We start from the raw sequence: 17571 nt of genomic DNA, 5'->3' as shown, positions 1-17571 counted from the left end.
GCTTATATAGAGCTCCACTACAACACAACAGTAACAACTTTCTGTAACTATCCAATCACTGAACGTCACTTTCAATTCCTTATTTGCATATGTGGACCTGAGTGAAAACTATCTACGGAAACCCGCCCCCCCCCGAACTTCAGTACATAACCCCCCCCCATGTGCCACAGATACCAGGGGGATCCTTGTGCACTCCCCTACTCATTGGCAACTCCCAAGGGGTTCACTAGGGCTTAGCCCTACGGACTGGGGCCAGGACTTCAGCCTTGCACATCTAGAATGGGGGGCGTGTAAAGAAGCAACGGCTGCTCCCCATTTATGAGGAGTTACAATTCCGGCCTGCAAGCCTGAAACGAAACACAAAAGGCTTTTTCTTGTTCCAACTCTGGCGTTTATCAATCTCAGGTAGCGGGAAAGTAAAAAATAGAGCCCGAGGCTTAAGAATCGTGTGGTTTTTTTTTATCGTGCTCAGCAACGTGTTTTTTTAAACCCCTTCTTTTGTGACTGCTTTCCTAGTGCAAACGCTGCTTAATTAAACCCCATATTTAAAAGCTTCTTCTCCAACGCTCAGCAATGCGCAGGCTTGCACCATTCGCACACAGAGAAGGCAAAGAGGCTCGCGGCTGGGAAGCGAACGCCAAGAAGCCGCGCCGCCGTCGACCAGCACGCAAACCTAACCTTCCCCTGTCGATAAGCACTTGCGTCGACGTATAGGGGAAGAGAGAAGCGCTTGATTGCCGCCTCGCGGTTTACCCAATCCGGCGTCGGTTCCGGCAAGGGGCGGGTTGTTTACTTTGAGGCGCCGGAAGCGCTTGGCCTTATGCTGCGGCGGTGGGCGTGGCTCCGCTCACCCTGCGGCTTTGGATAGGGGAAGAGGGGCGGGGCGTGGGCGGCGAGGCGGCTGCAGACGGGCGTCCTTCCTCCTGGCTCCCCCCTCCTCTCTTGGCTTCGCCCGCCAGGGGTGGCTGCGGAGGGAGGGAGGGAGGGGCGTCGGTCCGTGAGGGCGGCAGCGATGCTCTCCGCTCCGCGGCGCCGGCGGTGTGGGGCGGGCCCGTCGGGTCCTTGAGGCGGCGCCGAGAGACACCTTCCGCAGCCCCGCCGCCGCCACCATGCCGTGCACCTGCGGGAACTGGCGGCGCTGGATCCGGCCTCTGGTGGCCACGGTCTACGTCGTGGGGCTGCTGCTGGCCGTGCCGCTCTGCGTGTGGGAGCTGCAGAAGCTGGAGGTGAGGGCGGAGCGGCGCCGGGGGGCGGAGAGAGGCGGCCCAGGGGCGCCTCCGGGGTGGGAGTGGGGGGAAGAGGGGCAAACGCAGACCCCGCTCCCTCGGGTCTCCCACATGCGCTCGGCTTTGCTGACAGCCTTAACGCCGCCCCGCGTTCACTTCCCGGAGCGCGCTTCTTCCGCGCACAACATGGAACGTGCGTCATGTGGGAATGCGCTTGGCGCTCTAGGCTTAGGAGGGACACGCAAAAGAAACAACGGACGGTGCTTGAGGTGAATGTGTCACGTGCCCCCCCTGCTCTCCATCCCGATGGTTGCTGGCCTTGAGGGATGATGATGATGAATCACCCGCCATTGTAGGCCCCAGCTGCCCATCCAAGATAAAGCCAGACGTGTCACCGTGGGCATTATTCTAGGTATGTTTGGCAAGCATCCTTTCAGAAAGGAAAAAGAGAACCTCCAGCAAGTTTTGCCTGGTTTGGAGGTGAGGTCAAGAAAGAGGGTTGTTCTAACAATTGTTTTCTCAAAAGTTATCTTCTGCACCGTGGAAATAAATAACAACAGTGATTAAAATGAGAAAGAAAAAAGAAAGAGGATTGACACATCCTCTCAAAACTCTGCAGCCCAACTCGCTTCTGGAAGGGCATATGTATCCTAGGTTCATCTTGGGTTGCGGAGCTCAAGTAAGAATGGTTAGCTTGCTTGACCCCAGTTAACCTAAATGTGATGCTTGCTACATAGGGAGCAAGTAAGAGGAAGTCCAGAAATGCAGATATCTACATAAATACTCCTCATCTGGAGCTGTTGCGAAGGCCAGCACCCTATAGTGAGACAGCAAGTGGAGAGGACTAGAGTGTCAGCAGGTGAAGGGGATTTCTCTTGTCTGTATGAGGTACTAAAGATTACAACAAATTCAGGTTTTTATGGGGGTAGGCGGTGCCACATAGAAAGATGCTATATTCATGTTTTTAGTTCATTACCATCCCACTCAGAGCAGTTCATACGAGGCTAAAGGAGTTTATGAAAACACACAAACAGCTGAACAGGATTCATCTTTCAAAAACAGGATTCAAAACCAGCAACCAAACAGTAGCGCCCACGCTTAAAGAACAATTTGTTCCATAGTGCATGGACAAGTTGGCTTGGGGGGGGGGGAGGTAGTTAGAAGGAGTAACTTAAAGCAGATCCAGAAGCCAGGGGTGTGTATACTCCTGTCTTCCATTTCCAGAATCTCTCACAAGAGAGACTTACTTGACATAAGATCATTATGACAGGGAAGGGTTTAATCCAAAGAGACAGGCAGGTAAATGGTGCATTTGCCTGTTAATGGACATCATTTGGTTGGTGTGGGTCTTACTCTGAGCTAGACAATGTAGTGCTCTCCAGATGTTTTGGACTACATCTCTCATCATCCTTTGCCATTGGTCAAGCTGGCTGGGACTGATGGGGGTTGTAGTCTGGAAATCTGGAGGGCACCACATTGTCTAACTTGTGGCACTAAGTGATGGGTGCAAAGTGATGTCTTCTGCAAATGAAAGAATACAGAATAATGACTCTCAACACCTTCAATCTACATGTGAGTTATGGTAATTCCTGTCTTCACCTTTGCTAGTCCATGTGGACCAGCACTTAAGTAAAACACACCTGTGCTAGTACCCCTTCCCTGTACCTATTCCACAAGACATTCTTTGAATCTCTGTGCTCCCGCCTTCCCCTTTAGCATTTCCATATTTAAAGTAGGCAGCTACCAGGGAATCCCTGTTACTCTTATGTGAGGCTTGGAATTTGCAGTGTTTAATTAATCGTTTAGTGAACTATTGCAGATATTTCTGTGCCTTAAAATAACTAGGTTGCTCACAGGCTGGATCTGTAATTATAAAGGTTTCTGGTGATGCTATCTATTCCCAATCATCTGTTGCTTAGACAGAAAGGTAGTTTATAAAGAAGAAACAGGCTCTAAGTTTCTTTATGCACCCTGTCCTTGTAGCTGCTTTACATGACACAAGGAAAAATGTCTCCTCACAGTTAAATGTTTACAGTAAGGTTTAAGAACCATACATAAAACACACACTAAAATATGCACTCTAATGTTGCATATTAGAGCTGCCCATTGCAAACAAGATGGTATACATGCATTTTCCCTTCAAGTTTAACTACCAAGAAGTGTGTTATGGAAGATCTGGACCTGGTTCTTGGCGTTTAGCAGTATGTGTATTACTAACTTAAATCTTAGTATAGAAGTGAGGGAATGCTGCAAGTTGCTCTTCTAAGTGTTCCTAACTTGATTCTTGGTTAGAACTGTGTGTGTTAGATATTTGGATCTAAAAGAAGTTGTAGCAGCTGTTGTAGCTAACCACACTTTAAATTTTGAGTCTAATGATGGTTCAGTTGCAAAAATACTATATGTTTTAATTATTAACGCATGTTCTGTTCTTGGAAGAGAAGAGCCATTAAATATAGTACTGCTGCTTCAGAGAAAGTGATTTATGGACTGCTTTATCGGTTTTACTGTCATTGTTTCTCAAATTTCCTACTGTAATTTCTTGTGCTTGTGCTCTTATTTTTCGTGTTGTTCAAGGTTGGAATCCATACCAAGGCATGGTTTATTGCTGGGATATTTTTATTGATGACCATACCAATATCTCTTTGGGGAATATTGCAGCATTTAGTTCATTATACTCAACCTGAATTACAGAAACCAATAATAAGGTAACCTATCATATATGCTTCTGCTGGTTATTCCATATTAGCAATACAAACACTTGGTTAATTGCAAATGTGTTTTCTTATGACAGGATTCTATGGATGGTGCCAATTTACAGCCTAGACAGCGTAAGTATTTTTTCTTTCTTTTTGGGATTATTGAATTCTTGCTCTAGAAACCAGTTGAATAATCCAATGCACTTCTCATACAACCTTTTTGTAAAATTGTAACCTCATTTCCATTAAGGTTTCCTGGCAGAAGCCCAGGTGTGTGTGAGATTGAGGCATTTGTTTTAAAAGCTTTTGCAGATGACCTGGTTTTGACCCTGCAGAAGCCAGAGCCTAGTACGAAAAGAGTATTACAACTGATTAATGACTTTGGTCGGGTGGCTGGGTTTAAATTAAATAAACAGAAAACTAAGGTCTTGGGAAAAAATTTGACTGATACAGAGTCAGAACGGTTTCAGAATGAGACGGAACTTAATGTGGTTAAGAAAGTAAAATACCTAGGGGTAAACATAACAGCAAAAAATCTAAGTCTATTTAAGGACAACTATGAAAAATGCTGGACAGAAATTAAGAGAGACTTAGATAGTTGGTCAAAATTGAAACTTTCTTTGTTAGGCCGAATTGCTGCTATCAAGATGAATGTATTGCCAAGGATGTTGTTTTTATTTCAAACACTTCAGGTTTTGGACAAAAAGGAGTGCTTTCAGAAGTGGCAGAGAGATATTTCTAAGTTTGTCTGGCAGGGCAAAAAGCCCAGAATTAAGTTTAAGATACTAACTGACGCAAAACAAAGAGGGGGCTTTGCCCTGCCAGACCTAAAGTTGTATTATGAAGCCGCAGCGTTCTGCTGGCTAAAAGACTGGCTACTTCTTGAGGACACTGATGTGTTAGATCTGGAAGGGTTTAACAATACTTTTGGATGGCATGCATATTTATGGTATGACAAGGTTAAAGCAAATAAGGCCTTTAAGAACCATATTGTCAGAAAATCACTGTTTAATGTCTGGACAAAATATAAAGACTTGCTGGAAAATAAAACACCAAGGTGGCTTTCACCTCTGGAAGCTAAGGCCCGAAAAAGACCCAATATGGAGGCTAAATGGCCAAAATATTGGGAAATACTAGAAAAGGATGGAGATAATTGGAAATTGCAGAGTTTGGAGAAAATGAAAGACAAAGTGCGAGATTGGTTACATTACGCTCAGATTAAAGAAGTTTTTAAAAATGATAAGAAACTAGGGTTCCAGGTGGAGAAATCGAAACTAGAAACAGAATTGTTAGAACCAAAGATTAAGGTACTTTCAAGGATGTATAACTTGCTGCTAAAATGGAATACACAAGATGAAACGGTTAAATCGGCTATGATAAGGTGGGCACAGGACATTGGGTATAATATCATGTTTGAGGACTGGGAAAGGTTGTGGAGTAATGGATTGAAATTTACTGCATGTAACGCTCTGAAAGAAAATGTAATGAAAATGATTTATAGATGGTATATGACCCCAGTCAAACTTGCAAAAATTTACCACCTGTCTGATAATAAGTGTTGGAAATGTAAAGAGTGTGAGGGAACGTTCTTCCACCTCTGGTGGACTTGCCCTAAAGTGAAGGCGTTCTGGGAAATGATTTATAATGAATTGAAAAAGGTATTTAAATATACCTTCACTAAGAAACCAGAGGCTTTCCTTTTGGGTATTGTCGGCCAAGGGGTGGTAAAGAAGGACCAGACATTTTTTATGTATGCAACAACAGCAGCAAGGATACTTCTCGCAAAACACTGGAAAACTCAAGATCTACCCACACTGGAAGAATGGCAGATGCAACTGATAGACTACATGGAACTGGCTGAAATGACCGGCAGAATTCGTGACCTGGGAGAAGAGAGGATTGAGGAGGATTGGAAGAAATTTAAGAATTATTTACAAAAACATTGTAATTTGAGTGAATGCTAAATAAGATGCTAGACCAAAATAACTGAGCACCACTAAATTTAGAAGTTTTTAAGAAAATAAGTAAGACTGTGAAAATTTAACCCCTTTCGAGAACTATAAGATTATGAAACATAGAAGGGATATAAGAATCTAAATAAGATGATAAATTGCTGACAAAATGTTATAACGATGAAAGTGGGAGCGGGAGATGTGAGGAAGTCCAAAGAAAATGTGAAACTATGTTAAGACAAATGTTATATTGTTTATTATGTTTATTTCTACTGTAAAACCCAATAAATTGTTTAAAAAAAAAAAAAAAGAGATTGAGGCATTTGTTAATATGTTGCTTTTCTGGAGTTTCATCCACTAAGTCATACTCTGTGTTGATGGTTTGAAGCATGTTGATTTCAGTGGGTCTACTCTGAGAATGGTTAAGTCAAGTACAGTCATACCTCATGTTACATTTGCTTCATGTTACGTTTTTTCAGGTTGCATCCTGCGACGACCCGGAAGTACCAGAAAGGGTTACTTCCGGATTTCGTTGCGCTTGCATGTGCAGTAGCGCCAAATCGCGCTTTGTGCATGCGCACAAGCTCCAAATCGCGCCACGCACCTGTGCAGATATGGCACTTCAGGTTGCGGGCTTCTCACGTTGCAAACGGGCCTACGGAATGGATCCCGTTCGCAACCAGAGGTACCACTGTACAACTCACTGAGCATTAATTCACTGGAAAATAAGACTTAATGCAACTGAAAGTAGACATGTACATATTTGTATCTAATGTGAACCATAAGGCCTATATACAGAGCATGTTGCTTCTCTGTTTTGCAGAGTACTAGCTCATTGTTTACTTTGTATTGTAACACTGCTTGCCTTGTTTGCAACAGCAAATACAGGCTCTAAAGGATATCTTGGGAAGTACATCCCATTTATTTCAATTGGACTTAATTTAGTTAAACCATAGGTTTAATGAGCTATAAGCCTTTGAGCTATAAGCCTTTCTTAATTATTGAATGTTTAACTGCAGCACAGAGTTCTGTAAATTATTTATTTAATTTTTATGCTGGCAAACAATATTTCGAAAGAAAATGTAATAGAATGGAATCTCAGTGTAAACTGCAGTGCGTGTGTGTCTAATCTAATGTCTTTTTCTTTGACAGTGGATAGCATTGAAATATCCCAGTATTGCAATATACGTGGATACTTGTAGAGAATGCTATGAAGCGTATGTCATCTATAACTTCATGGTCTTCCTTTCAAATTACCTGACCAATCGGTATCCAAATCTAGTGTTAATCCTAGAAGCCAAAGATCAGCAAAGGCATCTACCACCATTGTGTTGCTGTCCACCATGGGCTATGGGAGAGTGAGTACATCATACCGTTCTTTTTTCAAAGCTTATGTTCCTGTCATTATGCATATTACCTCTTGGATTCGTGTAAGATTTAACACACTTTTTTTGCTATATGTGGCACTAGTTTCCATTGATGCTCCAAAGAGTTCTTGAAAAACACATTTTTAAAAAATACTTCGGGAAATTGTTTCCTGAAAATAGGACTTGTTCGTGAATCAAAAGGATTTGTTTTTCCCAGAAGCAGTTGGTAGCTTCATTGACTGCTCTAAAAGAATGAGTGAATGCTGTAGGGTAGTACTGTACAGCAGTTAGATTTCAGGGATTGACGCTCACTTAGCTTCTCCCCCTGACTTGTAGTAGCTTTCTGTGGGGGCTGCTGCTTTCTCTATTCCAGAATGCAGCAGGATGGAGAATTCACCTTTGTAGTGCCATCATATGGCAGCCTGCCTTGGGAAGGAACAAAATGACCCAAGTTTCCTGGTTGGTGCAGTCTCTCTCCCAGCAAGGTAGCCTTCCAATGATGATTAACGTCTGGACTCTTTGATTGAAAGGACACAACAGGATATGAAGAAATAAGACAGAATGTCTTGACTACAATTAAGATGAAGGTTTTGCCAAAGTTTCTATTCTAGTTTTAACCCTTCCAATAAAAGGTGTGCAGTTGAAATTCAAGAATTGTAACAAGTTTATTTGAAACTATAAATGCCAAAAGTTAATGTGTATTATGCAGCGGTGTCTTTGAAAGGTGAGATACTATCAACATATTTTGATAAATAGCAGCATACAGCTCATTGAATATCTGTGTGATGGTTAGAACCTAAAAGTAATAATTATTAGTTGGGCAGGGATGTAGCCATCCTGTTACCTTGTTGGATCTGGCTGCAAAACAGTATCTCTGCAATTTGTATAGGATACTGATAAGATAGAACTCTACAGGTGCCCATGTTTTTCCACATGTTAGAGCTGTAGAAGTGGGAAAATATATTGAAATAATATAAGATAAAGTATTAGAAATATTCCCGTATGAAATGGTGATTCTTAAATCCGTCAGTTATAGTTTAGTCTATAAAGATGCTGCAAGAAGAAAATGTCTAGGATGCAGTATTAACTATGACTTAGCATTTTAAAAGTGTTTTGACTGAAAAGCACAATGGTATGTGAATGTTAGGATATTCTTGCTAACAGTTGTATTTAACTCTGCAAGTTTTTTTCCAGAAGATGTTACATAAAGAGTTTCAGCTATATTCTGAGTTAGTATTTGTGATGTACAGGATCTTTGTTGTGTGAAATGATAGTTCTGGATGCTAATATTTACAGTAAAAGTAGAATATATGGTTGTCTGTGTTGCAGCTTTGAATGAACTGATCTGACTGTGTCTCTTTTATAGGGTGCTGTTGTTCAGGTGCAAGCTTGGTGTTTTGCAGTATACAGTGGTCAGACCGTTCACCACTATTATTGCTTTGTAAGTATGAAGAAATATTTTAGCCTCAAAATGCTATATATAGATGTATCACTTTGCTAGTGAGGTGAGGTGAGAATATTCTCTGCTAGAAAATTCGCCGGAGAATATTCTCCACAAACTGTAAATTCTAATGTAAGAACCAGTTTTACAACCCACATTTAAAAAAATTAGTAAATAATAAGTCAAGCTGTGATATTGCCAGTGTAAGTAATGAATAATGGTTTTTTTGATCCAGTTATATTACTGGGCATTGTGTCATTCACCATTGGCAGTTCTGAAATGTGAGCTACAGAAAACATTTTTATTTTTTTTTAGTTTTAAAAATGCTATTCATTTAATTTGATGAACATTTGAATTTGTATGTATTTCAACTACATGTAATAACCTTTTTTCTATTTTGGTGTGACCTTATTCTTAGCAATTTTATACACTTGGCCATACAGTGTGATTTTTTTTTTTTTACAGAAAGTAGCTTTAATGCTTTATACACTTAAAGTATCTAGGCCTATATAATTATGTGTAACAGCATGTGAGGTGACCTTGATTTAAACAGTTGACATTTCTATATTTTTATTTAGTGCCAGTAACTGGTGTTTGCAGTGCCATTCAGTGGTACACAGTGCCATTTACCAGAGATTGACATACGGAAATATATTATCGTATCATGATAATATATTTAATGTTAATGGCTTCTTTTTTATATGTATGCATATAGTTTTGTTTATCAAGCTGTGTTTTAGTCACATGCATATAGTTATTAAGTGTTAGAGCTATTAGAAGCACAAGATAGCCTATTACTGAATTTACTTGAATTTTCAATTTCAAGTTTGGTGCAAAAAATCAAAGAAAGTGAATTCACTGCATTGCCCCATTGAATAAAAGTATCTGTACAGTTTTTGGTTGCCATCTGAACAAGTTTACCCATGAATAAACATGTATATTAACTAATTATCCCAGGTCGCAAGGTGATTAGATTGATCTCAACTAGGGCCAGGGCCTTTTCAGTTCTGGCCCCAACTTGGTGAAACGCTCTGTCACAAGAGACTAGGACCCTGCGGGACTTGACATTTTTCCACAGGGCCTGCAAGACAGAGCTGTTCCGCCTGGCCTTTGATTTGGACTCAGTCTGACCGTTATGTTTCCCTCCCCTTATGGTCTTGATTTATAGGCTACTTTTAAAATGAGCCTGCATTTTAAATTGCATTTTAACCTGTATTTTAAATTGGTCCCTCCCCCATTATGTTTTTACTGTGATTTTATTGGTGTTAGCTGCCATGAGCCCGGCTCTGGCTGGGGAGGGTGGGGTATAAATAAAAAAGTATTATTATTATTATTATTATTATTATTATTATTATAATATTTTAAACAAAAATTCTCTAATATCTCATTAATCAAGAATATTAATCAAGAATTTAACATCACTACTTTGCTCTTCTTTTCACTCTTTTTTTGGTTGGATAGCTGTGCTGTTACACCGGTCTCTGTTTTATAACCTTAAAGACAATTGCTCATGTAGACAATCAACTACCGTATTTTTCGCTCCATAGGGCGCACCGGACCATAGGGCGCACCTAGTTTTGGGAGGCAGAAAACAAGAAAAACTCATTCTGAACCCCAGAAGCCAGAACAGCAAGAGGGATCTGGCTTCTGGGATACTGTGTGGCTGTTCTGGCTTCTGGGATAACCGCGCCAAGCTTCTTCAGGGCAGCGGGATGAAGGCTCCCCCTGCTCGAAGAGGCTGCGCAGGGCTAAAGCAGAAGCCAGGACAGGCGCGTCGCTGAAGGGGCGCTGCGCCTTCTCTCTCTGCGCAGAGAGGGAGAAGGCGCAGCGCCCTTCAGCGAAGCTGGAGAAGGAACAGAAGGAGACCCTTCTGTTCCTCCTCCGACTTCGCTGGACAGGTGCGTCGCTGCGAAGCAGGAGAAGGAACAGAAGGAGACCTTCTGTTCCTCCTCGGGCTTCGCTGGACAGGCACGCCGCTCAAGGGGTGCTGCGCCTTCTCTCTCTGCGCAGCGCCTCTCCTTCACAGGAGAGGTGCCGCGCAGGGAGGGAGAAGGCGCAGCGCCCTTCAGCGAAGCTGGAGAAGGAACAGAGAGAAGGCGCAGCGCCCTTCAGCGAAGCTGGAGAAGGAACAGAAGGAGACCCTTCTGCTCCTCCTCCGGCTTCGCATGACAGGCGCGCCGCTCAAGGGGCGCTGTGCCTTCTCCCTCTCTGCGCAGCGCCTCTCCTTCACAGGAGAGGTGCTGCGCAGAGAGGGAGAAGGTGCAGCGCCCTTCAGCGAAGCTGGAGAAGGAACAGAAGGAGACCCTTCTGTTCCTCCTCCGGCTTCGCTGGAAAGGCGCGTCGCTGCGAAGCAGGAGAAGGAACAGGAGTCCCTTCTGTTCCTCCTCCGGCTTCCAGGTCAGGCGCCTCGCCGAGGAGCCTGCATTCGCTCCATAGGACGCACACACATTTCCCCTTCATTTTTGGAGGGGGAAAAGTGCGTCCTATAGAGCGAAAAATACGGTATAAACTTTTTCTAAAGTGGAGCTTCAGTAATCTAAAAGATGGTGTTTCCTCCCATGCTTTACTATGCATAACCATCCCCAAAGTAATTTTTCTCTAATACAGTAATTTATATTAACCAGGTTTTAATTCTTTGAGTGATATCCAGTTGTTGTGTCCCTCTTGTACAAAAATGACTTCTCTTCCTGCTGCATATCCATAAGGTCTACCAAAGTTTGTTCTTGGGTTACCACTCATGGTATGTTTGGCAGAAACAAACTGTTGTCCGGGTTCAGATAACATGCCAAACTCTGGCTTTTTTAAATCTGCATTGTAGCAGCAACGGGAGGATAACTGTGGGAACTTCAGAGCAGCATGCACTAGTGCACTGCTTGCTCACATTAACCCATAGTTAGTTTTAAATGATGGTTTAACACGACATTTGAACTGGACAATTGACTAGAATAGGACTCCTGTGCGGAGGATTGCAACCATAGCCCCTGAATTTTCTGAGCAATGTTTTGTATTAAACTCTTTCAGAATATGTGAACTGGTTGGTGTATACGATGAAGGAAACTTTAGCTTCAAAAATGCTTGGACCTATTTGGTTTTTTTCAACAATATCTCCCAGCTTGTGAGTAACAGAATTTGAGTTTTCTTTCTCTTTGGAGTGATATTTAAGTGTTTTATTTTTTAAAAATTAAAGATCTTAACAATTGTGGTATGCAGAACATATTTTTGATTAGGTGCTTTTATTTTTACATACATTACACATAGAAAATTAAGATTATGTGAGAACTAATCCTTAACTTTGGTTCTAAATATGGTGCTATGGATTTTATTGTGTTATTGTACATCTATTTAATCGGTTTTAGAGGCTGCCCTGAGGACTCTGAAAGGTGGGATGATACTGCTTTATATTTATATCCCATCTATTTTCCATCATGAAACCCACAGTGATATACATGTGGTTCCCTAGTGGTTACCCATCCAGGCACTGATCAGACCAAGATGTGCTTAGCTTCAGCAAAGTGGTGGTTGCCTTCTCTTTGCAGAAAGAAACAGAGAAATATACTTGGGAATAAAGGAAGCTTATGGCAGCAGCATTCTGGGGTTTCAGACAGGTCTAGATGGAGAAGTCAGTGATTATACCTGTGATCTTTCGCATGCTATGCATGTGCTTTGGCACTCAGCTTTGATCGCCTAGCCCATAGATGTTTTTAAACGTTTGGAACAAGAATTGAATTGGCTTGATATGTTGCAGGGGATTATTGGTATGATGAAATGTAGGAGTTCTGTGTGTTCCCACTGCAAATTGCTAAACATTTCTATCCCTCTGTTTTAGTTTGCCATGTACTGCCTTGTGTTGTTCTATAAAGTACTGCGGGAAGAACTAAACCCAATCAAACCCGTAGGGAAATTTCTGTGTGTAAAGATGGTGGTTTTTGTTTCTTTTTGGTAAGTGGAGTGTTGTAAGCTTTTTTGTGTAAAACCTGTTATGCACATGTGTAAATGCATATGGATACTTAAGTGTTTGTCAGAAAACAAATAGTAGTATAATAAGTCTTGTTTCTGTTTTTATTTAAATTGCTTACCAGCACAATCCTGTTCATGTTTACTTGGAAGTAAATCTCTTTGGGGCTTACTTCCAAATAAGTGTGTGCATTTATAGCCACCTTTATCATTCCCAGGGAGCTCAATATGATGTGCGTGGTTCTCCCCCTCCCCATTTTATCCTTCCAACTACCCTGTGAGGTAGGCTGGGCTGAGAGACACTAACTGGCCCAAGGTCACTCAGTGAGCAGAGATTTGAACCCTGGGTTTCTGGATCCTAGTTTGACACTCTAAACGCTTCACCATATTTCCTCTCTATAGCAAACTGGATTCACCTATGCAAGGTGTTGTACAATAGTGAAAAGACCAGCCTTCTTCTGTGCTTAAAATTGCCGTGGTGTTTTTTTAAAAAAAGTTTTGTGTTTAAAAACATTTTCATGCAACTTCAAAATAGCTAAGGGTACAACCGAAGTTTTAGCTCTCTTTTATCTAATTCATTTTAAAGTTGTAGCACAGATTTCCAGTTTATGCTGAAACCTTTTTCCATACTGACAGATCATCTTTGATCTCTTTCCAGAGACACCTCTTAGCCTAGCACTAGTTTGCGTGGAAGTTCCTTTTTTGTGGGTGATGCACATTCACTGTTCCTGTGTGAGCATAATGGCCACAGGGCTTGCAAGTTCATATTTCTAGCATTTTATTGATCTGCTTTGTGATCTTAGTATCTTTCACAGATTGTTTGTGTTTTTTCTAACCTTACAATAAAAGCTCACTAGTACTTTAGACCAAAACCTGCCTCCCAGCTGTGTAGCTTCTGTGTGGTGATAACCCAATCTCTTCTAAGAATGTCAATTTTGTATAGGCAAGCAGCACTTATTGCATTGTTGGTGAAAGTCGGTGTTATCTCTGAAACACACACATGGGAATGGAAAAGTGTTGAAGCAGTGGCAACTGGTCTACAGGTAAGTTGGAACTGCTTTTGTAAACATAAGCCTTCCAGCGCCCCACATCCTTTGGAATAGATAAAAGGGGCAGATTGGTCTTTGAAGCAAAAGCATTATGGATACATGTAGCTACTTTTTTCACTGAGAGTGAGCAATAGTTATCAGGTAACTAGCCTACCAGCTCCATTGATCAAACTGTCCTACAACTCATATCTGTAAATATGCAGGTAAATTTAAGCGCTTAAAACTAGTTTTCTAATGGTGTGACTAGTACACTCGTAATAGCTATGCTATCTGCATTGGCCTGCATGAGCGCAGTCCTTTCAGTATCATGTTTTGCTTTTTGTCTTCTCTACTAGGTGCGAGAAGGCAATATTTACTCTAAATTTAATATTTAGTTGGTTGCCTGGGGCTTGCTTTCCTAATTTAACCAAAGTACGAGAATAGACTTGGCTGATGGTCCCACTATATGTTTAAGCTGGTGTAAAACACAGGAAGTTTCTGGAATACTATTATTCCGTAAAAGGTAGTTTGTGGTTAATTGGCCTTCAAGTAAGTCTAAAGGAGCTGCTGCGAGGAATATATTACATGGTTGCATATGTGGGGCTGAATAGGACTGAATTTGGATTCTTTTGTTTCAGGATTTTATTATCTGCGTGGAGATGTTCTTTGCTGCAATTGCTCATCACTACAGTTTTTCCTACAAACCTTATGTGCAGCAAGCTGAAGAAGGATCATGCTTTGATTCTTTTCTTGCAATGTGGGATATTTCTGATATCAGGGCAGATGTAACTGAACAAGTTCGCAATGTTGGTAAGTGAGAAGGATAAAAATGCAGCCCTAGGGAAAAACTGATGTAAACATTTGAGTTTTCTGAAGATGCCACATGAGCTGTATTGCTAGGTCATTTTTCTATTAACTGCAGTGCCAGACCCATGAGAATAATTTGTTTTTAAATACCTTCCTTTTAGGAAGAACAGTTTTTGGTCAGCCAAGGAAAATGTTTTTTGGTGAAGATTATGAACAGAATGAACATACAAGTTTGCTGTCATCATCCACCCAGGATCCAATTTCTACTGCTTCTTCAATACCATCATCACCTGTGGGACACTATCAAGGGTTTGGGCATACGTTGACTCCAACAATGCCTCCTGAACCAATATCTGATGTCTTGTGTAAATCAGCAGAAGAGAGTGAGAATCCTCCAACAGAGAAGCCTCTGGATGAAAGTTAGACAACTCTTTCCTCAAATGTTTTGGGATTTGCCTGGATGATGCTCCTATGTTTGTTTTTTTGGCCTTGGGGACCTCATTCTTCCCAGAAGAATGTCAGCTGCATCAAGCAGCACATAAAACAAAACAGATAATGGAATTTAATTTTAAATGAGGAATTTATGAACTATCACTGAAAGAGCCTATTGGTGTCAGACATATAATTAAATTATTACAGTAAGTTGAGTAGCCAATGCTGCTTGGTTCAACAACCTGCCTCTGTAATTGGAGTGAGGTAGATAGTTCGTGATGTTGACTCTCCTCTCAAAGTAATTGCACCATCCCAGAATACCGTTTCATCAGCATGCCAGAATTGCTGCTGAGCTGCTGGAGACCTTAGCTGGAGCAGTAAATGAAATCATTCTTTTAACAATACTGGCATATATGTCTCACAGTCCAGTTAAGCAGAAGTTCTTGGATTTGAGCATTATATGCTGCATTGACTCTAAATTTTGTTATTAATGTATTAAGTGTATCTTGGCCTTTCACATACTGGAAGTTGCTCGGAGGGTAGTAATTTACTACTGCTTCCTGTTAGCACAGAGATTACCACTAGAGCAACAGAACTCCTCTCTACACCCTCCTCAGATGTGTCACAGAGGATTGAAGAAACAGATTTAGGGGATGCACGGGGTGAGGTGGGGAATTCCTGTTGTTTGTGGTAGTTCTTGTGCTAATAGAACTACTTGATGCTAAACTGAATACAACTCAGAGTCTAAAGGCATTCTAATTAGGGAGTTAAAATGAAACAAGGCTTTTTATTGAAAAACTGATCAGTGTTCCTGTATTTTTGTCTCAAAAAACTCATAGGATTACCAATGGTTCATCAATTGATCTGTGCTCCTCTTATCATGCGGATACCATTTTAATGCCTACTATTCTTGAATTTATAGTATATTTGCCTTCCAAAAATGTATCTAGAATCAAGTAAGCTTTGAAATACTAATACAGAATGTAACAACTTACTGTTTTAAGGACTTACACATCTGGTTAACAAAAGGGACTTGTTACCCATTCTCACATTTGTATCTGCATTGCATGCTTGCTGTCTTACCTTCATATAAAATGCTGCAGCAAGGTTTACATTAAGTGGCATCTTCAGAGAGAACTCAAGCTATTTTTAGCATTCAGGTGCCCTTTACAGGAATTGAGTTTTTAACTGTTTTGTGGCTGCTACGGTGAACTCATCCTACAAGTGCTTTTGCAGTACTAGTGTGTTATGTAAATACTTGGCCTTATTCACTAGGCTGCATATTTTATGGATAAATTTGGTGTGTCCTTAAAGTGGTTAAAGGGCAAATCATTGCCTTTATTGTACATAATCAAATAAAATTTTATTAACTCTTACTTTGCACTCCTTCACTGTTGAGATGAACAAGTAATACTCTTGAGCTCCTTTCCATAGTATTTTTTTAATGGTTAACTATTGACTCTGATGGGAGAGGCATCTCAACCCGCCCCCCCCCCCCGCCATGCCTAGATCACACAAATCAAGGGAAGACCAAAAGATAATGCTCACCAATAGTTTAGTTCCTATGCCTAATTTCAGAGGGGCAAATAGTCTCTTGAGTGTAAACAATGCCTTCCTTAACCACAGGTGGGTTTACTTTAGGAAGAAAGGGCAAAGACTAGGCTATAGAGGTACATTGTCTTTTAGCAATTAGAATTTTCTGGTGCTTCCCAGTCTTGCTTTTCATCCTGTGGTTTGTTGCCATTTGGGAATACTACCTGTAAGCTTGATTTAGGCATCTTCTTAACAGTGAACATGGGCTTCAGCAAAAGGATGGTGGGGTAATCTGTGGTGAGCCATTTTTGGCTCCTTCGAGGAGGTGGTATCTTCCCTCCAAGTTTATTAATGGTAGCTTAACCAACTATGCATTAATGGCTGTCCCAGGAGTGGGGCTGGGAACATTAAAACTAAACTGATTCATGCTTCTTGCCTCTTCCTAACGTTTGTTTATGGTGCCTTGTTTCTGGTTGACTAGCTACTGCAGCTCCAGCAGTTTGGAGCTGCAGGCTAGGGTTATTCTGTGTGCCTTTTCTTTCCCCACTGCCCTTTTTTGGTCTGGTAACTTCCACTCTGGGGCGTTGTTAATTTTTCTCCATGTCTTCTTTGTTTTCCTCTTGTCCTTTTCTCCCTATCTCATTTCAGTCTTTCCAGGGCTGTTCCTTCTTTATATTCATTACTCGTCTTTCTGCTTTGTGTGACCGCTATTGGTTAGCCAGCTGCTTGTTAGATGGACACTGCTTTCATACTGCAGTCACTGCAAGTGATGCTACTTCAGTGCTCCCAGCACAGGGGAAAGGAAGTTCATGCTGGCCAAGATACTTCGGTAGACAGTAGTAACATCTGTGTGACTATGGTATTTTACATGCAGAGACAGAACTACATCCCATGATTTAAAAGAAGCTGTTTGTCTTCTAGATCACAATTAGATACAGCCAAACCATACCTAAAATATTTTTCTTACCCATTAAGGATTTTTCATCCTTCCTGAAACTAGTGTTACTGGATCTGTTATCTGCTAGTTTTCACAAAAAAATGTTTAGCATGTTGCAATTCATGTTTAGGCATTTATAACAAAAAGGTTCTCACCACTACCACCTCTCAAGACACTACTTGTTTCTGTAACTGAAGA

General features: G+C 41.3%; 1 protein-coding gene across 1 annotated transcript; it reads left to right on the top strand.

The window, feature by feature from the left end:
• Window positions 1-886: 886 nt before the first annotated feature.
• Window positions 887-16279, top strand: TMEM184C (transmembrane protein 184C). Its single transcript, XM_081021394.1, has 10 exons — window positions 887-1226; window positions 3801-3931; window positions 4018-4054; window positions 7027-7232; window positions 8608-8682; window positions 11704-11797; window positions 12509-12621; window positions 13580-13679; window positions 14303-14474; window positions 14633-16279. Exons 1-10 carry the CDS (start codon window positions 1110-1112, stop codon window positions 14893-14895), a joined length of 1308 nt encoding a protein of 435 aa, XP_080877520.1. The 5' UTR covers window positions 887-1109; the 3' UTR covers window positions 14896-16279.
• Window positions 16280-17571: the final 1292 nt, after the last annotated feature.

The sequence above is a fragment of the Podarcis pityusensis genome (genome assembly GCF_964106645.2).
Source record: "Podarcis pityusensis genome assembly, chromosome: 9".
Classification (NCBI taxonomy): domain Eukaryota; kingdom Metazoa; phylum Chordata; class Lepidosauria; order Squamata; family Lacertidae; genus Podarcis; species Podarcis pityusensis.
The sequence above is the reverse complement of the archived record's forward strand: the minus strand, read 5'-3'. Positions and strand labels throughout refer to the sequence as shown.